Genomic DNA, 22009 nt, shown 5'->3' on the forward strand with positions numbered 1-22009 from the left:
TACACCTTGGATCCTTGAAGTATTTTTTAAATGCTGGATGTTTCTCTTGTGTTTGTGTCAAGTTTTACACATTCTTCTGGTCTAACTGTCGAACAACAAGTCATCAGTATGGACACCATTACTTGTGCTTCTCCAGAGCGCGTTGTACCTAAGGATTCTCCAAAGTATTTTGTAGATATTACAAAATATGGACAGGTCAGCTGGAAAGCCAGCTCCTTTTCAGAAAAGGATAACATTTACAACAACAGTAGCTGTGGTCAAAGCTTGTAGAAACTATAAATGTTGCTGCGCAGTTTCTTAAATTGACAAGCTATAGTAGCTATTTTAAAGTTACCAATATATAGCAGTGTTTGAATGCATCAATTATACAAAATTTAAGGATGTAGAGGTCTTTTATTATAAATATTTTCTGAAACAGCACATAACTAATGGCTGTATATTGTGATAGTATTGCTTGTTTCTTTAATCTTGTGTTGGCTTAATTTTGGCAATTACTTGAAAGTTAATTATGTCTTTCCTGATAAATCCAGACACTAGTAACAGTAACTGTAAGCACATGCTAGATACAGCCTAGCATGTAAAGATGGAGGGAGGGGGAATGTATCTCAGACATAGATACTTCTTGTTTTATTTGTCAGATTTTATTTTCTTTTAGTACAAGTTAGCTGTACTTAGGACTGCTGATTTTTTTAATTGGTGTATTAAACCACTGTTTCAAAGAGATTTGTTTTTGTAAATTAGTATATTTTTATTTCCAATACAGTACTGATAGGCATGTCTGGGAGCAAATGTAGTTTTCCATTGAGAACGAATGGCTAAACAGGCTCACTATATTTTGTCTTTAATTTCAACAGAATAAAAATGAGAATTACTCATGGCCCTGATAAATTCCTAATTTGTGTTCTGTGTTTCAGTTTAACCTTAGAAATGGAGCGGTACATAGGATGTGAGATTTCTAAAGTGCCTTTATCTAATATTGCTCAGAGGATTATGACAGCTTTGCAGTCTATTCCTGTAGAAGCTCAGACTAACAGAGAAAATAACCAGAGTGAGTAAAATTTAGCCTGTGTTTTTCTGTTGAAAAATTAAAACTCAACAGTATCAAACCTCTAGTCCTTGTTTTTAAATAGAGAAAAAGAAAAGGTGAGACTCTAGGTTTACAGGTTTAGAAGAGGAATTAAGCTGTAACTGACATTTGCTGGGACTTTGCTGATTCAATAATGTTATGTGAGTGCAAAGAATGGTACCACAAATTTAATTTTTTTCTCCTTTTCCTGTTGTCTGGTACAGAATTATATGGGAATTTCAAACTGTTCCTTAAGTACTACAATGTTGTAAATTAGATGCATACATTAACTTGACTCTGGACTGGATATTTAAAGATCACTGGAGATACTAGGAACTTAACAAGAAACCTGTGAGCTCTCCAGACTCCTGTCTGTCCTTAAAATACATATTCATTAGCAGTGTGCTCCTTGTGAAATTGTTGGGGGAAGAGTGAACAAAAGTCCAGTGAAAGAACAAATGAGGTAATGTTAAAAGTGCCTCAGCAGATGTAGAACATTGTGGACACTAGGGAGGTTTAGCAAGGTGCAGGTTTTATTCTCAGTTCTGTGCAAGTCACAGTCAGTCAAACTGGCTCTGGAAAGAAGTAGAAAGTTAAAGAGTTTTGCTTACTTTCAGTTGTCTGTTTTCTCCTGATCCTGGAATCTTATCTGATCAATAAGCTTTAAATCTAACATTTATTCCTGTGTACACCATGGTTTTTGCAGCTGCTGTTGTATATTATGGTTCAGTAAAGTATTGGATCAGTGGAGCCTGGTGGTGTAGCAGTGACAAACATAGTAGTTCATCACTGTGTAAATCAGTGATACACATTTAAAGAAATGTGGGATGAGTTAATTTAAAAATGTTACATTGTATATGGTACATCTGATTTTATTGTACATGGCACATTGTATACATTGTGTATGGTACATCATGATTTTAAAGAACATTCTATTTCTTTTTAGCCTCAGTTTGATATTTTACTTCTCTTGCTACCTTGTCAATGCCTATACACACACATACATACATACATACATACATACATACACACATACATATATACATATATACATGTATATCTTTAGTGTGGGTCTGTAAAAAGTTTGCCTCTTAAAAAACCAAAAACGACTGCAAACCTCCGATGTTAGTTGGTCTGTTTCAGACTGCCTTGAACTGTATTTTATAGATTTTAAAATTTTTATTTCTACTTAATGGAAAAAATGTTTGTCTTTAGAAGGTAAATATTGGGCTCAACAAATATCTGCAATGTTGACCTAGTTGGTGAAATTCTGTGGTTATCCTGGCAGTGGAGCTCTAATCTTTCCATCAAGCCTTGAGGAGCTAGAAGGCAGGGACGGGTTTCTGCTGCCATCTGGTGATACTTTGTCATAATTCTGAAACTGGAAGTTGCAGATCTCTTCAATGCCTGTCATACTGATTATTATGTGCTGGAGGAGAGAAATGTAATCCTCATCACCTTCTCTGGGGATTGGATTTGTCAAGGAAAAGTGTCTAGCTGTAAAACAATTAAAAGCACTGAAGGTAAACTCTGATACTATCACTCTTAATTTATTATCTCATTGTTGTAGAAAGTGTTGAAAAAACAAAGGTAAAAGTTTGAAGCTACAAACACAGCTGTGCCATATTGCCTGTTCTAACAGCTTAGGTTAGAAGTTTGAGCTGGAGCTCAGTGTCTGATTATACACTTACACCAACATGCATAAATAAGCTTATTTTCTTATGTAGACAAAGGTCTTGATTTGCCCAGACAAGTGTTTTTAAAAACAGTTCTAGTAAATTGAAATAGATCACCTTATGCTTTGTTTGACTTTGGTCAACACCATTGTTTTGTTTCAGAAAGTGTCTTGCTGCTGGTAATGCCAATTCATAGCTGACAGCAGCAGTTCACTGTTGTACTCAGTATGGGGAGACAAAATACATACTTCACCTGTGAGGTGCCTTTTGGCTGGGCAATAAGATAATTGAGACATAAAGGAATCCCAACTAGTTACAAACTCTGGAGACACGTGCACTTCAGGGGAGTTCTCTTTTTCCCTGTTCCTCTTTCTGTACCCACTGAGGTAATTACTGCTAGCCTGTTACCCCTGGCTCTTTCACTTGCTTCTCCTCTTCTTGGGACTTGTGGACAGTGTTAAGGCAGAAAAGAAACACATGTCCTCGTGGTTTCACTTGCCATGGTGTGAGTCTGAGGTGCATTTGCAAAATCTTCTTGGAACTGCAGAATCTGTGCTTTCAGAGCCATGGGCTAAAGGTCTCTGGCAGTTCAGTGGGGGCCCAGGCTCCCAGCTGTGCTGTGCTCTGTGTCAGACCCAGCACTGGTGGCGGGCCTGCTTCTCATGGGACTATCACCTTATCTTCCTGTCAGTTTGTCATGTCTGAGATCTCCTTGCTCTCTCTTACCTGGTCTTAAAATGCCTGTTCTGTTGCAAGATAAGCAATGTGAAAAAATTATCCCCTGCAGGTGAAACATGGTCAGTTTGTAAAACATGATATGCTAAACTCAAAATACAAATAATGCTTTATAGAACAAAGGTTTTGTGGAATTCTGCTGCCAAATTCCAAGAAAACAGTTAAGCTATGTAAAGTTTCTAGAGTTTGGATTTTTGTCTTTTTTTCCTTCGTGCTCATACCCTCAGCTTTACTGTGATGAAAATGAGTTATATTTTCTTGAAAGAGGCACATAATTACAGAATTATTGTAATGCTTCCTCTGAATTTGATGGAAAATATTTTTCTGCTTTGTAGTGAATTTTAAGTAATTTTTTTCTTAATGGTGACAGAGCAGTCTTTTGCATATGCATATTTTGGAACCTGCAGGGCCCTTTTAAGCCTGAATACTAACTTGATAAATGGTTGTTGAGGGAAATATTTTTACAATTCTTTCAGGTTTGGTAAAAGTGTGAGTAATATAACCCTATATGAAGCCTAAGTTACGGTTGCAGATTTATTTGTATTGTAAATGGGCTGCTTGCAGATTAATTTGTATTATAAATTGTTTCTTCTTTTTTAAAGGTGTAGAGAAGACAAAGGAAAATAAACTAGGTTTTAAGGATGCACATCTGAGAAATGAAAAGGCAAGCATTTTTTTAAGATTAAAAACTACTAAAAGCAGTCTTCTTGTAGCAGGTTTGAAGTTACAGATTGGTTCTTTCATAAGAAGCTTTATCATGATACATTTTATACAACCATAGTTCAGGTAACTTCCTCTGTCCTATTTTACACTTGACCTATGAGAGTCTGGGCCCAACTTCTGTTCACTTTTCACAGGAAGTTGGTCTTTTATGACAGATTGATCAGAAATGAGGCTGCCACATTCGGACTGTCACCAGAGTTTAGAAATGTTCTCAGACTCCTGTTACTGAACGATCATAAGTGAGATGATTCATATGAAAAATTACTTTGTATTAGGAAGCTTAATTTTGGGTTTAATAATTTCTCTGAATTTGGTTTGGTGTGTGAGTGCCAGTGCAGAGTGGGAACAGTTAACTGTGGCAGCCCCAGCTCAGGCTTTGCTTGTAAAATCCATCGAGTTGATGGATGAGTTGCAGATGCTGCAACTAATCCCAGCTGCAAATGTCACAGCCTTCTGTACTCTCACTCTGGTGCATGTTGCACACTTCAATTCCATTCAGGTTGCTCAAGATGCAGAAAACTGATGCCTTGTGTGGAATGAGAAAGTTGCCTACAAATTACACTGGCTCACAGGCGCTTCTGCAGCTGTGGGTGCACATAGAAAGGAGTGAACCCCTTTTTGTAATGGTGACACTCTAATTTTGACTTGCTGCATCTAATGAGATCTTCCTACATTGACATAAATTATGAAACTACATCCTGGGAGTCATTTTCTCTACTTCCAGCCATGTCATTATTTCTAATAGAAGGTCAGTTCTTCATGGAAGCTGCTGTTTCTCTCTGTGGTTAATTGTAGTTCCAGCTGTATTATTCTGACTTGATAATTAAATTCCTTTGTTCATATTTTTTGAACCTTTAAAAAAGAATTGCTTATTCCTGGTTCTATAATTACTAGAGTGTCCTAATTTAAATTTTGCTGTGTTAAATGATAAAACTATTTGCAGTTTGTCTGGAGTGAATTCACTTGAGTGAATTAGTTGTCTTTCTATGGCTCTTAAACATTTGGCCCTTCTGTAATATGATTTTTTCCCCTTTTGGTAACTCTATAGGGCCCACCTTTTGATTAGCATTGCAAAAGTCCAATAATTTGTCTTCATTCAGAACAGCCACTATTCATTTTGGTAGTAGCAGAAGCTGAATTAGCTTCCTTTTCCTATTTACTTAGAACCTTGTAATTGTACTTTTGCTGTAGAGTTGATCCTGTGAAGTATCTAAAGCAGTCTTTGTTCTTTTTCATCACTTAACTCTATAGTTCTAAGGTCTGGGAATATGGGAACTGGTTTAAGGAAGCATTGAAAGATAGGCAAGACATTAATGCTTAATTTTCAAAAAGAAAACTATATAAAATCAAAGAAGCTTTTAAAAGAAATTATATGGAATTGTCCTCCAAACCCAGAACATTTGTAGGTAGTATAGGGATTTTTTCAAAGCAGAATATTGATGATTTGAAATGAATACTAAATTGTATCTGGAAAAAGTAGTATGGCTAAGATACAGTATGAAGGAGACTACTAAAAAATGTCATCATGCAAAATTGTGAGCTTAGCAGAATTTGTATTATTCTATACTGTCCTCATTTGACTAAGTTAAATGAAATATACAATGGTATAGTTCAAAATAACTTTGAGGAAAAGCTTGCAAATGCATCACTAATACATAATTTTTTCAAATGCTTCAGGAGTAGAAAGCTTGCCAGCTCCTCTAAGGCCTATTGGTGATTGAGGCATAAAAAGTATTGAAGGAAGATGTAAATCTGTCTATCTATAAATAGTTAAACACACATTTACCTTGGGAATCTTGGAAGGGTCACTGGTTGCCATTCCAGAGTCATTGTTCATGAAATCAAGGCAGAGGATCTATTTCTGCTGAGGAGTTTGTAGAAGGAACTGGCAAAATAAGTAGTAAGAAAGCACTAGGGCCAGTAGCATAGCAAGGAAATTTCTGAAGGAAATAAGGATGGAGGAGTAGAGTTCAAGCACTACCATGCAGCATCTTGCTTAATGCTGTTCAGTAGCATTCTGCTCTAGAGGGATCCAGGGACTATCTGGAGTAGGAAAAACTGTTCTGGATATATTGAATTAAACAGAATAGAATGTAATACTTATTCATACAGCTCATAATACTTCAGTGCAACTTTTTAATGTATTTTTTATGTCTTGCAATCCTGTAAGTTGCTTGAAGGGATCCAGTTGATTCACATACTTGAGATTCCAAAGTTAAGTCCCATTAAAGTCCCTTGCCAAAAGTTCTGTAACAAACGAAGCTGTCATGAAAAGAGTTCTGAATATTGAAGCTAAAGATGAAGGGTCTCTTCCCTCTTCAGACAATAATAACCTTGTCACTGTGGAAGACAGGCTACTGGACTAGATACCTCTTACAGTTAATTTGCAATTTTTAGTGTTGGACTAATATGACATTAAAAAGAAGTGGTTGTGGATGTAAATGGTATATGTCAACAAAATCTCTACTGATACATATTTGAATTTTGGTTTATGTAATATGGTTCCCCTAAACTGGCTCTCTTTTGTTAGTATCAACAGTTTTTCATAGAATTTTGCTTTCTTGAAAGCTTATCTAAATTAACTTAGTGCAATTTTTAGTTTCTCCTTATAAGTCAAATAGTTGGTTTGCTAAAAATTTCTGATTTTCCCAGGAGGATTGTGATTCCAGAATTGCCATATTAAAAACAACTGTCAGCCCTGAAAAAAGAACAGCTGGTCAGATAGTCAGGACAGTGCATAGGGATAAAATACTTGGCTGTCAAGATACCAAAATATTGAGCTGTTACCAGGATTCAGGGTTCCCAAAATGGAGATGTCAAGAAAAAAGTCTTTCAGTAGAAGAAAAAAACCTGAAGGATGAGGAAAACAAAATAGCTATTCCTCTTAAAAGAAAGCAAGATGTGTCTATATCTTGTTCAGAGAAAACAAGAAGATTGCATGTAAATACCTACATGTTCTTACATGAAAGAAGCTGTACTCCTGGGCAAAAAAAGTCTTCTGGAAAGTATCCTTGTGATATCAGCAGTTTAGGATGTGAAGAAAAAAGCAAACTCCTTGCAACTATACAACAGGCAGCAGCTTTTATCACTACTATGATATTTCAAGATGGTTCTTCACAACTCAACTCTGAGCAGGTTAGTGAAGGATGGGGTTTCTTTAGAGTCACTTCTGTAGAACCATTTGAATGTGCATGTGACTGATAATCACAAACCCATGTTCATTGGCAGCACTTTTGTGTATGACATACCAAAATGTACAGTTAGATTACATTTTATTTTCAACTACCAAGTAAAACTTAGAGAAAATGAAACCACTAGGATTTTTGTTTCAAGGCTGAAACACTTGCATGCTTCTCTACTGTGTCAATGGTGAATGCAGTGACTGTAGTGTACATAATAGGTTTCATATTGTAAAATTCTTGGGAATTTTTCTTTATAGGATTGCACAAAATCTGTCAGAGGAAACACTATTGTAATTATGCTTAACAGGCCTCTACCTCATCAGTAAAAGGAGTTGTTGTGCTGGTGAAGAATCAGACTGATCAGCCTTGTCCTCCAGGTCACACTTCAACTGGCTATACTTGGAATGCTGCAAATGAAAATGATAAATTAATTTATTTAAAAACTGAACAGTCATCTCTCTGGGACCAAGAACAAGTTCACAAGAAATTTTCTTGGTGAGAGCATGTAGGAAAAATACTCTTTTGCTTTACATATGCTTTCAGCTGTAATGATGTTGGTTACTTAGCCCAGGTCCAATCTCCTTACATGTCAGGCTCATTGAATTTCATTTTGGCTATGTTAGTTCTGTATCAAGTCTGGGCTAATAAAAGCCAAATAAGAACAGACTTTTCCTTTGGACTCAGCATATCACTGACTGCAGCCCTTGCAGAATTAGGTTGGGATTCTGGTAGGAGCTGTTTACATTCACCTGCAAATCCTTTATGAGCTGTTAAAGCTGGACAGCACCAAAGAATATATTTTGTCCAGGTTTATCTTTCTTGTATTTTATCTTCCATTTCCTGAACTGCATTTCTTACCTAGTACATTTTTGATGGACATTATTGTGATAAACACCCTTTCTGAGCTTTGTTAATACTTTAAATCTTTTTAGCACAGGTTTTTTTTTTTTAATGACTTGACATTCCAGATGAAGTTTTACTAATATTCAGTAATAATACAGTATAATTTTGGAAGTAAAGGCTTTATGTATCTGCTTAATACTTTTACTAAATTTTAATAAAAAATTGGACTATGTTTTAAATTTCCAGTTACTATAACCAAAGTCCATTTTTATTCCTATTAACTTGAAAATCATATCCCAAAAAGGGGAAATGAGAACTGAATCCAATTCCTAGATGTAATACTCCTGCATGTTAAAACTCCAGAATATTTTATGACTTTCAGTAACTGCTGTCTTACTGTAAACTGCTGAATTTGGATTATTAAATTACAAAACATCAATTTCAAGATGTGAGACTTGGTTCTTAGTTGCATCTCTTCCTCTGCTTGAAACAAGTCATGGCTTTGCTTCTCCACTGTAATATTTGGGTTACATGAAAAGCAATTTAATAACATGTTGTCAGCTTGAATATAGGTTGTTGTGAACTGAGAATAACATCAGTAAAGCATGTACATATGAACAGTAAAAATTTGCTAAGAGTATTAGCATTTAAGTGAAATCTATGGGTAATTACTTATTGTAAGAATAGTGCAATTGTTTAAGAATGGATCTATAATGCATACAGCAATACCTTGTGATCTATGTGATTTCTAATATGTCCAAACCCTGGATGTATTAGGTCTTATACCATTAAAAATACTTTATAAAAACTATTATTTTTCTATATTGCCCAAATTATAACTTACTTAAAAAAATGACACACATAGTTGGTAAATCTATATACTAATATGTATGTAGTTGTTTATATCTATTTAAAATATCATGAATGAGGGAATTATAGACATTTTCAAGAGGTATGGAAATACATGACAAACATGAAGCATTTTGGATTTAAACAGCATATTAACCCAGGGCAGTTATGGTAATTTAAATTGTCTAGTAACTTTAAAATCAGTGAATCAGTGTTTTATTATGCTACATCAATTTAGCCTCTGTGATCTTATTTGGGTATATTGGAGTATTACAGGGATGCTAATTGGTGTTTTGGATTAAGGTTGAACTTAAGAGTTAAACAAGGATTTGTTTTCTTTATGTATGTGTGATAAAGCATATCTGCTAGGATGTTTTAATTTCTTATAGAACATCGCTTTGAGGATTACTGAATTGAGAATTTAATATTCAAATGCAGTATTCTGTTCTTATAGGAATAAGGAAGTGTCTTGGGTTAACTGTTTAGTATTAGGTGCTAATTAAAAGAACAAAGTAAATAGATTGACTTAATCTAGGAGCAGTATAGTGTGTAAATGAACTACTTCTGTGCAGGCAAGTGTTGTTTCAAATGCTGCAGTGCAAAGTTCCAATAATTTGCTTCAATGCAAAAGATTTCCTGAGGACTCTACTTCAAATTTATGGTAATGAAATCAGCTGGAAACAAGGCAAGTATTGAATCTGTGATCTCATCCTGTAATCTCTGTGCTATTGGTGTTTCTGTTAAAATCACTGAGTGTAGAAATAACTAAATTGGTGGTTAAGTAATATATTGAAAAACAGAGTTTAGTACCATACAAAAGAACACCTTTCTTGGGGGAGGTTGTGACCAGAGGCTTGGCAGGTCAAGATAATATGTTCTTCTCAGAGTAGGAATTAAATCATTGAGTAATTTAAGGATAGCTTCTAGTGGAAACAAAAGCTTTCAACACAGTCCTGACTATAGCTGAAAAGGCCAAACTACTTCATTTTTCATATTCCCTAGGAAAAAATTTCCTCTGCTTAAAGGAAGGGCTAAAATAAATCCCAGAGATACTCATAGTTGTCAGAATTAAGAATCACTTGAATGGGCCCATGTTCTTTTGATAGAAACAAGTAAAACTCTTCTCTGTGGATTTAAAAGCAATTATTAACAACAAGCATAAGATGTAAATATAATGTCTTTTTTGTTTTGGGTTTTTTTGGTTCCATATATCAAATTGTTGAGGTGTTGTTTAGGGCATGGATTGGACTCAGTGATCTTTAAGATCTCTTCCAACCTAGTCATTCTGTGAAATAGCTGCTGAGTGAGTTGCAAAAGTGCGTGTGACCTTGCAGGAAGGGCTCTCTCTATGAAGATATATCAGCTTGTGTTCAGCATCTGAAAAGTTTCAGTAAATCACAGTGAGGATCTGTACAAAAACCAGCACTGGGAATGGGAAAAGTGGGAAAAGAAATATCATAATGGGACTGGCAATAGTGACAGTTTTATAACTTGTACAAACAGGAAGTACTTGATAGTACCTGATCCATGGGATTTGAATCTGAAGTTTCTAGTAACAAACACAATTCTTGTTTAGGCTTTTAAACTTTGAAATTTAATGCTTTCTCACACATTATTTCTGCTATTAAAAAAACAAGCAAACAAAGGTCCAACAAAACAAACAAAATCCCTTAAATTCTCTTTAGAGTAGTCCTGTAGCTTTAACTTGCATGATGGACATTAAAATTTGCTTCCAGGTAACTGAGTCTGCAAGGTTGTGTAGCATGGAGTTCTCTAGAAATGTACCTGTAAGTCAAACAAATGGTTTGAACTTACTTAGGGGTTACTGAAGAGGATACTTAAGTTTATCTTTGAATCTATCACAAAGCAGTCTAGTTATTAGTTTCCCCTGTTCTTTGTAGAACTGCAGGATACATGTTGAGATTGTAGTTCAAAGGAAAATGAAACAGCACTGGGCTTGGCCCATCCTATCCATCTATGTGAACATGAGGCTGCAGTGTAAGCACATATGATGCTGAAGAACAAAAGGTTCTGAGTTTTGGCAACAATGCCTTGTGCACCCATATGTGAATTTTTATATACATTAACAATCTTGGTCTGATTGCTAGGAAGTAAATCTCTCCCTGATCCCCAATAGCAATTTTGTGGATATCAGTCAAGTTAGTAACAACATTAAGAAACTGTACCAGAGGGAGACTCTCATCAATAAACCTTCAGCTTGAAGTTTTTCAATTCTAAGAAAGGAAGGTTTTTACAGTAAATCTAAGGAGCCAAAAGTTTACTTATATTTGAAAACTTGAAAAAAACAACCAACCAAAAAAATCCACCCCAACCTCACAAAACAGCACTCTTCAAAAATGTGCAATACTCCACTTCCTCCTGTGTATTCATGATATTGACCATTTGTTACAGCTGCGAATTCAATGTTTGATATTTTTGTAGAGTAAATACTTGTCCTTTTATGATGTGTGTGTGCAGGAAAGATGGGCAAAACTTTAGAGCTATTTTTCAGTATAGGAGGTAATTTAAGTATTTTGAATAACTTGTTTTTGTAGTTGCCAATAGTGTCGTGTTAGATCCAAGGATTGCAGCATGGCTGATAAACCCCAGTGACACAGTTCCTTCCTTTGAGTGTTTAATACAGAAGTATTTTGAAAAGCCTTTTTCAAAGGGAGCAGAAAATACAGATACAGGCACTTTGAGAAATATATCTGTAAGTAGTTTGTTTTCAATTGTTTGGGTTAAAAAGGGAAGGAAATGATAATAGAATTGCTTTTGCTTAGAAAATTTTGCAAAAGAAGATAGATAATGGATAGATTTTATAATGGAAAAAATTATTCTATTAATGTGACATGTTGGAAATCGAAAGAAAGGGGAGAAGGGGAGTTTTACTTCCTTTACCAAGATAGGAGCTCATTCTCCAGGAACAGCTGTAAAATTTTCCTTTAAAACTATAAAGTTCAGTAACAAAAAGAATTAATATAGAGCTTTATATTTTTTCTCTTCACCTTCCTGCAAAATGATTTCCAACTCTCCTTTCCAAAATATCTAATGCTATGTTTGTTCTCCAGTTCCTGTGCACTTGTAGCCTGTATTTAGTTGATTGTTATTAACAATTTTGCTAAATTTCACAGCTGGTACACACCACATCATAGGCTGAGAAACAGCAGGGAGTCAAATGTCAACCTTCAAGCATTTGTATGAAAAAAATCTGTGAATTTTAACTCTCAGCGTGAGAGAATGCATGATGAACTTTTTTCCCTGCACTATGGAAAGTTCTTCCTGTATTGTATCAAATATCCTCTGTATTTCTATTGAAATGTATTTCCTGAGTGTTATAAAATATTTGTATCTGTTTTGGGCCATGGGGATCTACTGTGGGCACTTTAGCTTTCAGAGGTTGTTTGAAGAATAAGATGATGTGGTTTTTTCTGCCTTCACTTTTCAGAGGCCTTGCTCATTGAGACCAAGTATTGTACCATGAATATAGGACTTGTAGGATACAAGAGAGCTTGGAGCATAGACAGAGTTTGGTTGTACTGGCACTTACCCATCAGTGTAGACATTTCTGAGAAAAGCAGAGGCAGTTTACTTGAAAGCATTGGCTGTAAACTGCAGTTGTTCAGAAGCTACTTCATGAATTAAGTTATTAGGGTAGGAATAGACAAGCAAACAGACAGAAGTTACCTATGATTCTTTTATGTGCACTGGCCTTGCTGTGAGTCAGCATCCTTAATCTTGTCTCTTCCCTTAGCTTGACTCAGTCTTTTGTTCTTCAGATATCACATCTGTTGTTAGTTATTTTTCAACTTTGTTATCCTGATTCCCAGCTCTGAGTTAAATATTGAAATTTTATTTCCTTCCTGTCCTACTTCAGGTCTAGTTTGTTTCCTTGCCACAGCCATCTCCAGTGTCTTTATGCTGACTTGTTCACTCAATTCCCAGTTAATGTCTCCTTGTAATATCCTGTGACTATTCCCCCCCATTCCTTATTCCTTAATTTGTCACCTGTACTCTCACACTTCCTTTTTGGCTTTTCTCTTTGCTCAAAGAGTTCCACTTCTTCCTGTGTCTCCTGGTTCTTTGCCAGGTTTATCTCTTCAATCTTCTTGTTCTGTTTTTACTGGTAGATTCCTAACAGTTGTCTATACTGCCAGAGGGATCTGTGGTAAGTGGTAAATCATCTTGTGCCTCACTACTTCAGTGAAGCTCCCTGTCTTGTGCTAGTCTTGTCCACCCACCACAGTACTTGGAATGACTGCTGGTTTATTCTGTAGCCCACAGCTCACCCACACACCTCTAGCACAAGGATGTGCTGCTTGCTGCTTGTCTGTATATTTGGTGCTGTGCCAAAGTGGTCATGGTCCACACTCCCTGAAACATTTGCTGGAACAGGTGCTAAACATTATGCTGGTCTTGTCATCACTGCATTTACTGATGAGGAATTTTGGTGTCATTTGAAGCCTGTCACTGGGCTCTCTTCCACCTCCAGAAAGGGATCAAGCAAGCTGTCTGTATTTCAGAGACAGCTCGTTTGTTCCAGAACAAGTTGGTATGGACAAGGTTTCTTGGAGACAAGTTGGTGAGTTTTCACTGCAGTATGGACTAGACTGTTTTAGAACAAGGATAATCACCATGCCATCATCATATGCAGTGGATCTGCATATTTCAGCTTTGAAGAGAGCCCTCTGCATCTTACCTTCCAGGCCTGCTGTCTGTCAGTCTTTATTAAGTTTATATTTAATGGTCATGTTATTGGAGCTAACAATCTTTCTCAATATTTGTATACATTTCAAAATGATACTCTAACCAATTGAAGGAGGTGACCTGGTGTTGTGTGGAGCACCTCGGAAAAGAAGTGAAGGAAATGAACAGTTCTGGCACAAAAGTGGCAGTACTTATATGAGAAAAAGAATGCAAGGAATTTTTCCTCATTTTACAAGTAGTGAGGGAACTCTGACTTCAGTGTCAAAGGCAGTTTATCGATAAACTCTGTACTTGATACAAAAAGTAAATACAGGAACAGGCAAAATCTGAATGTTTGTAATCTAGTGCTGTGTTCATAGTCTAGTGCTGTGATTTGGGTTTGACAGAGATCTAACAATGTTTCTAAAATGTTAACAGAAGGTATACAGAAAAGCACGTTTTTACAATTTATACCTTTTAAAAAGATATATTGCTAAAAATATTTAGAGTATTGTTAGCAATAAAGTTATTGATTTATGTTTGGTTTATTTATATCAGTATCAAAACTTAGGTGTGAACTTGGAGAAGCTTTATAATGTAATGATGGACCTTGCTCATGGCTTAAAGGTAAGACAAAAAGAATTTGCTCAGGAATGACTATATAAGTATTGAATTAAAGAGAGTTAATGATGTATTTGTCATTCAAATTAGAATAATAGAATGCTTCGGTCCTTAGTTGTTTACATTGGCAGTCAACATTTAAAATAAATTGCCCATTAAATTTGCCATTTTTTCTAGAAGGAGATGGTATCAAGGTTAATCTTTAGGAGAAACTTTTCTTCTGCTACATTTAACTAAATGAAGATTCTGAGAACAGGAAAGGTTCAAAATATTGACTTTTTTTTTTAGTTTTTTAAATCTATATATTACTGTCTAAAAAGTGTTAAAAGAGGTAGAACACAGTATAGCTATTTTTTTCTATGTATCCCTTGCTTATGAAAACTCTCAGTATATCTTTTGTTCTAGATCGTGTTAACCAAGCACTGTTCACATGCTGGGACAGGCTGCCCAGAGAGGTGGTTGGTGGCCCAGGCCTGTCAGTGTTTAGGAGGCAGTTGGACAGTGCCCTTAATCATATACTTTAAATTTTAGTCAGCCCTGAGTTGACCAGGCAGTGGGACTAGATAGTCATTGTAGGTCCCTTCCAAATGAACTCTTTTATTCTATTTTACCCCTTATTGCACTTCAGAATGCATCTCTTAGAAATCTGTTGGGGTGTGTGTGTTTTCTGCCTGTGATCATGTGCCTGGAAAAGTGCCAGAATTTAGGGATACACCCAGATTCTGGTGGAAGGGGCATCATAGTTTCCCAGGGATTATCTCTGAAGTTGCTGGTAGCAGGTGTAGGGCTTAGACCATGAGGTGTTGGAGCCATGTTAATGTGGATATCAGCAGTGTGGTGAACAATCCATGAAGGGAGGCAGCAGGGAAACACCAAAGGCACATGAACGCTGAGATTGAGCTTCCAAGGGTTTTTAGACAAGTCAGGTTGCTTCAGTGGTTAGAAAAACAGACTTTCTGTTCTCTGTAAGTAATTTGTAATAAGCCTTTCAACTCTTATTTTCTCCCTAATGAAAACAAAGTTATGAATTATGAATGGCTGCCTAATTGTTCAAGTGAACAAAGGAAAAAGGATAACTGTGTCCTATTATAATGAAGCTTGCTTTAAAAATAAACTGTTTAGAAAAAAGGAGATGTATGTATATTTCTTTATTAGCATTCTTGTACAAAATGGTTACTATTGCAAAATTCCTATTGCCCACAAAAAGAAGTGATAGCATTTAGATACTATAATTTACACTAAGTAGTATTTCATGCCACAAACATGTGTTGTTATGTAAAAAGGGAATATACAGAAAGTGAAATACTGCTCACTGGGAAATACTGGTACTGAAGAATGTATTTATATCTTACTTTACAGGCTCAAGGTTTGTGGAACTTATTTTGCACATTAGAGCTTCCACTTATCAAAATTCTGGCAGGTATGAAAGTTCAGTTCAAAATATGAATCTTCACTATTTTCACACAGCTGCTGACTATGCTCAAGTGGAATGTAATTCCTCTGAATATGAAATGTTATCTTAGCCTCATAACAGCTCTTTGAGTTTCCATTCTACAGTCTAAGAAAAATGTAAGATTGAAATTGTGAATTATCAATGTTCTTAACCTAAAATTTTATTTACAGTGATGGAAACACACAAAATATATGTGAACAAACAAGAACTGAAAAAAACATCAGAGATTCTAGGGGTAAATTTTGTATTAATTTTTTTTTCTTGAAAATTATATAGCATCATCTTCGTGCTTTTACTGAGGATAACTGATTAAAAAGAGAAGGCACTTTTGTCACATTTTATGTAATAGTGTGGTGTTTTTAGTATGTTGTTATAAATAGAAATAATTATATTTACATTTTAGAATATTTCTCTATTTAATTTACATAAGTAAAAAGACACATTTGAGTCATCAGCCTTGCCTCAGAACTGAAATTGCATTGCAAAATGCGCAAATCCTTTTGGGTTATGTGTTGTAGAGTAAAAATGGTAATGACTGTTTCTGAACCTACAGTTTTCAGTAACCGTCTTCCTGAGAAGTGATAGACTTCTCTCCCTCTTTTTGTGAACAATGCACTCTTTAAATGAGTGTTCTTTGATAAAAATAGCTACAAGAGAATCTCATTTTGTTACATAAAATTTGACTAGATAATCATATTGTTCTGACAGATTACAATTTATCAGAATAATTTGCATAGCTGTGTTTCTCTCAAATCTCTGTAGGCTTCAGTAACCTAAATTCTTTAACCACAAATGTTGGTACTCCTTACTACAATAAATCCTCTTCCCAGATCATAAAGCATATAAATTAAGGAGTATATATAAGCACTCTACTCAACCAAATGTTGATAGCCAGCAATGATTACACAATTTCAAGTACTCCATTTTTCAAAAAAGGTCTAATATTCTCATTAACCTTGGAAGCAGCAGATATTGAAGAAAATAATAGTGTGAGCAGAATAATTTTGATGTTGTAATTTATAGTTGCGGCTCAAAGAGCTTGAACAGGAGGCTCATGAGGTTGCTGGAGAACGATTCCTTTTGACCAGCAGTTGTCAGCTCCGAGAGGTATCATTTGTTCTACTATTTCTACTTAAGGTGTATGTTCTATAGATTTATTGATGCAGAATAACTGTAAAGCATATGTATCCTTACCACTTCTGACTTATTCTTTATTAATTATTTTCTGATTTTAATGAAGGACGTATCAGTTTTTTCATAAATAGGACAATGTTGAATAATCCGTATTTGACTGTATGTACATTAATTATGCATTTTTTTTAGTAAATGTCACTGCTTCAATAGCTCAAAAATAAAGAATTTCAATTCTGTGTTAGTTCTCTTTGCTACAGTAAACTCTATTTACCTTGTAACCTGTTTTCTGTTTAAGTTCAAGCACCCAGTAATTTTCCTTTCTATTTCAACACTTGAAACACTGAAAGGTTTATTGTCTTTTTCTTACTTTAGGTACTATTTGATAAGTTAAAGCTCCATACGCTGTGTGAGAAACTTCACAGAACTGAAATACAACAGCTCGTATCCACCTCAGAAGTTGTGGTGAGACAGGGAAGGGTTTTAAAACCAGCTGCATGATTTAGCAAAACTTCTAAGTTATTCAGTGAAATAGTGATTTTTTAAATTTTTTTCTAATGATTGTACTTTATTTTTGTGTTGTACTATTTGTGCTACGGTTACTTATGCCAGAAAAGAAAGTTGCACTCCATGGTGGGGAAAAACAAACCAGCTACTGAAGTTCTGCCCTGAACCTCTTTTTCTCCCAGCTAAACATCCCCAGCTCCTTCAATTGTTCCTTATCAGACTTGTGCTCCAGACCCTTTTCCAGCTCTGTTGTCCTTCTCTGGACTTGCTCCAGCACCTCAATGTCCTTTTTGAAATGAAAGGTCCAATACAGAACAGTTAGTCATTGTTGAGTAAAGGGTGACAGTCACTGTCCTGGTCCTGCTGGCCACACCACTGCTGATCCAGGCCAGGTGCCATTGGCCTTCTTGGCCACCTGGGCACACCTGGCTCATGTTCAGCCACTGTCAACCAGCACGCCCAGGTCCTTTTCCACGGGGCCCTTCCCAGCCACTCTGCCCCAGCCTGTGGCACTGCAGGGGTTGTTGTGACCCAGGGGCAGGACCTGGCACTTGGCCGTGTTGAACCTCAGACCCTTGGGCCCACTGATCCAGCCTGTCCAGATTCCTCTATGGAGCCTTCCTGCCCTCCAGCAGATCAACACTTCCATCCAATTTGATGTCATCTGCAAACTGAGTCAGGGTGCTCTTGATCCCCTTCTGAGATCATTAAAAAATCATTTTGTAAAGATAATAATAGCAATGGAGATTCTTTTTAGAAGAGAAAAAGCCTCCGTGCAGCTGCACCTGATTTGGTGCCATGATTGAATTGCTCTAGTTTATATAGGAGTTAAAGTGCACAACTCATTGCTGAACATGAACATCTTTGGGGAAAGTAGAAGGGTAATATTTATTTCTTAAGAAGGAAATTCTACTATTCAGTCAAGTGTCTGAGCTACCAAATATGATCTCCAGTAACCTCAACAGTATAAACATAAAACCCACACAGTACTCAAGGAGAAGGAGTTTCATATATCAGACATGTAATCCTGGAGGGTGACAGAGAGGCTTGGGAAATGGGAGGTAACAGTGAAATAGAATTTATGTTTTTGTGGGAACATAAGATTTGTAGCTATAATCAAAGCAATGCTTTTATATAGTCCAGTATTCTCTTTCCAACAACTGCTGGGACTTGGTTATTTAGAGAAAGGTAGGATGAAACCCTCCAGGACATAAATAGTAGGTAATTAATCTGAAGATGTTAATTTCTCCCTGGTAGCAAGAAAAAAACCTTATATTTTAAATATAAATTTTAGTACAATTGCATCTGCTTTTCATCCTGGACTATTGTAGTTCCAGGTATTTTTTGTTGTACTTATAAATATCCAATCTCTATTGTAATAATTTAATTCTTTTTCTCAACAGAAATTTTGGCAGTTTCCAATCAAAGTAATCAGAAATATGCTTTATTTCATTGGTTTTTAATTTGACAATTTGAATTTCTCTTGAAGTTTTCCTGGAACCTTTATTAAGGCATGAACAGGAGAAATTCTCCTCTTGGATTGTGTGTGTATAAATATATATGTGTGTATATATATGTATTATTTTGTCTACTTCCATAGTGTTCTCTCTTACATTGATGCTATAGAGCACAAAAAACAAACAGAAGGCCATAAATAACACACACACATATCACACCCCAGTGTTATCAAAGTTGCTGTGGAAAAGTTTTTATGTCTATGTGTATTTTTGTCCCTGTCTGGGACAGGAGTGGAAATGAAATGGGAAGGAGTAATCTCCAGCCTTCCTAATGAAGGCTTCCTTGGTCCTGGGCTGGGATTGCTTGAAGGACATCATCCTTCAGCCAGTATTTTGTCTATTCAGCTTGTCAAGTAAATTTCTTCCTCCAAAATATATTCTGTTAAAGTTTGTTTAATAATATAATTTCAAGAAAAGTATGTCAGTAATTCACATTTTTGATTTTGCAGCTAAATAAATTGCAAGATCTTCATCCTTTGCCTAAGATAATTTTAGAATACCGCCAGGTGAGCTGATATTTTTTCACAGAATGTAGTTACATTGAAGCAAAATTTAGGAAGACAGATAACATATTCATAGATAAATAAATAAGCTGGCTCTAGTGAAAGTTCATTCAAATACCAATTTGAAGTCAATATTCTTAAGACTTTTTAAATGTTAATGTTTATAGTTGTTTTGGTCTGTGTTAGATTTTAGCTAGCAAACAACTTGTACAACATTGCAAAGACAATTGGAAAACTGCAGTGTTAAATTTGTGTAGTGTTATAAAGCATACTTAGGGCAAAACATCTATTTTTTGAGTTCTGAAGAAATGCTTTGCATAAAGTGAAGGAGATAACTGTTTATGGAGAATTTTGGGGTGACAAGCCTCCTGAAAATCCTAAACAATCTAGTTAGTCTGCTCCCACACTTAATCATTAGGTTTTCAGGGAATGAGCTTCCAAGAATTTAAAAAAAAATATTAAATGTTTAAAAGTGTGGGTTTCTGTTTGGTTTTGATTTTTAAAAAATTTGTTTGTGGTTTTTTGTGTGTGTGGTTTTCATGAAATTTATTGACCTGGGGACAGAAGATGTAAAACAATAAATTCCAATAATTCATTTAATAGTATCTGCAAAGCTCTGTCTTTAGGTTATAACCAAGCACTTACCTAACTTACATGAATAGGTTAAGCTGTCAGTGAGTATAAATCCATTATTTACTCAGCTAAAACTGTCTTTGAAAAAGAAAAGTCTACAAGCAGGATACATTTGGAAATTAGGATCTTTAATTTGAAAAATCCCTTATTTTTATAAGTAAGCATTTATCTCCAATTTTATGTATTTTAGGTTCATAAGATGAAATCAACCTATGTGGATGGACTACGAACGTGCATGAAAAAGGTAAAAATATATAAAGTAGCTTGTAAAATTCTAAAAAGATGTGAAATGATTGCAGTGTTTACAGTTTAGGAACTTTTATACATGGAAAATTAAAAGTGTTTCTTTTATATTTTTTTGTTTTGATTACAGTGAATTTTTACTACTGATACTTATATTAAATAAAATATAGCTGTGTGTCTTCATTCTTTTTTTTGTTTTTTGTTTTTTACTTTACTTGATTACAGGGATTCATTTCCTCCACTTGGAATCAAACAGGAACTGTGACTGGCAGACTTTCAGCCAAACATCCTGTAAGTGAGCTTATTGGAAGATTTGCATTTTAATTGAAATGAAAAATTAATATTAGTTGTACAAAACATGTAATATTTTTGACACAGGAAATGTTTGTTTTCATGCAAGTCTAGCAGTTGCTCTATTGTATCTAAATGGTGGACAGAAAAAGCTTATTAAATGGGTATTTTACTGTAGGACATCTGTTCTTAGGTATATTTTGTGGCATATGTGATTAGAATTAACATTGTTACCTGAAGTAGAGGAGTACAATGTGAGCCATGCATGTACCTTGAATACTTCCTTGCCATGAATTCTGGTGTTTACGAAGCAATCCTTGTAAAGCATCAGTGAGCCCTGGAAAGTGGGTATTACAGGAAAAAAAAAAGGAAGCTCTCCTGGAATTTGGCTTCAGGCCTCATAGCAGTAAAGGGCTCAGCTGGCAGTGCTGGTGCTCTGGAAGTCTCGCTTATATGGCCATGACACTTGGGCTCTTTGTGCTTCCTCTATAGTCTATAATGATCTCCATGTACATGCTTGTGCCTGAAACGTGTTTTATTTGACTTTCTAGACTGCTACAGGCTTGGGTTATCTTTTTTTCTTCCTTTCCACAAAGTGGCCTTTCTAGGGCTTACTCGAATGTATTCTATGATCCCATTTCTCTTGGTGTTTATGACCCCCACTGACCTTTGGCTGTACAGGCTGTCAAGGCCTTTGTGCTCCCCCTGTCACAGCCCATGGCTGTGTGGATGAGAGTGCAGGAGCTGGTGTGGGATGAGGTGGGGCTGCAGAGCTCCAGGGGCTCAAGGCATAGGTGAGAGAATGGCAGAAGAAAAGTAATGACAGTCTGTCTGGGGAAAGTTTCTGTTTGGTTTAACCATGGCCTTTTCTACCAAAGACCTGGCTGCTGGCCCTGTGGGTAACTGGGAACAGATGCAGAGGTGGGACTTGTCTCATAAAGGCTAGAGGGAATCTGTGAGGCCGTTGTCCTTTTAACTTGTGCCCAAAAGTGTTGTCAGTTCCTATCCATGCAGATTTGGGTACTGCTTATCTCTGTGCAGGACCCAACCTTAAGCTTCAAATGGCATTAAGGTACAAATGGCATTAGGAGCTTTCTGCAGTCTTGGAGAAAGACCATGGTCTTCCACAGCTCTTTGTGGGAACAGAGATTTAACCTTAACAGTTGTGAGCACTTTGCATGGATGGGCTCGTGTGGTTCCTGGCAAGTCCTGCCTGGAATGGTGACTTTGGGTTTCTGACAGAAACCTGTTCTGGAGACTTCTTACCCTCACCACACTTGGTGATTCCTTCACTTTTCTTTCACCTGTCTTCACAGTTCATGTTGCATTTGCATCTTCCTACCCTCATGG

The 22009-nt window shown here is 36.0% G+C and overlaps 1 protein-coding gene across 11 annotated transcripts in view; it reads left to right on the top strand.

Annotated features, from left to right (window-relative positions):
* The window catches only part of LOC128806979 (DNA polymerase nu-like), a 112303-nt gene that overhangs the window by 9481 nt on the left and 80813 nt on the right, over nucleotides 1-22009 (top strand). For 8 of the 11 annotated variants that reach the window (XR_008437000.1, XM_053976899.1, XM_053976897.1 and 5 more), the window contains 14 exons: nucleotides 915-1048; nucleotides 4080-4141; nucleotides 6853-7335; nucleotides 7690-7877; nucleotides 9647-9759; nucleotides 11630-11787; nucleotides 14319-14387; nucleotides 15741-15801; nucleotides 16005-16069; nucleotides 16858-16941; nucleotides 17341-17430; nucleotides 19439-19495; nucleotides 20316-20369; nucleotides 20594-20659. Coding sequence is in view for 10 of the 11 variants with exons in the window: in XM_053976899.1 (XP_053832874.1) it covers nucleotides 915-1048; nucleotides 4080-4141; nucleotides 6853-7335; nucleotides 7690-7877; nucleotides 9647-9759; nucleotides 11630-11787; nucleotides 14319-14387; nucleotides 15741-15801; nucleotides 16005-16069; nucleotides 16858-16941; nucleotides 17341-17430; nucleotides 19439-19495; nucleotides 20316-20369; nucleotides 20594-20659 (1684 nt within the window). In the remaining variant the exon portion in view is untranslated. Of the gene's footprint in view, nucleotides 1-62; nucleotides 248-914; nucleotides 1049-4079; nucleotides 4142-6852; nucleotides 7336-7689; nucleotides 7878-9646; nucleotides 9760-11629; nucleotides 11788-14318; nucleotides 14388-15740; nucleotides 15802-16004; nucleotides 16070-16857; nucleotides 16942-17340; nucleotides 17431-19438; nucleotides 19496-20315; nucleotides 20370-20593; nucleotides 20660-22009 lie in introns of those variants that run through there. The other 3 variants (XM_053976906.1, XM_053976901.1, XM_053976907.1) reach the window with 3 other exon arrangements.

This window comes from Vidua macroura, chromosome 4 (assembly GCF_024509145.1).
Source record: "Vidua macroura isolate BioBank_ID:100142 chromosome 4, ASM2450914v1, whole genome shotgun sequence".
Taxonomy (NCBI): Eukaryota; Metazoa; Chordata; class Aves; order Passeriformes; family Viduidae; genus Vidua; species Vidua macroura.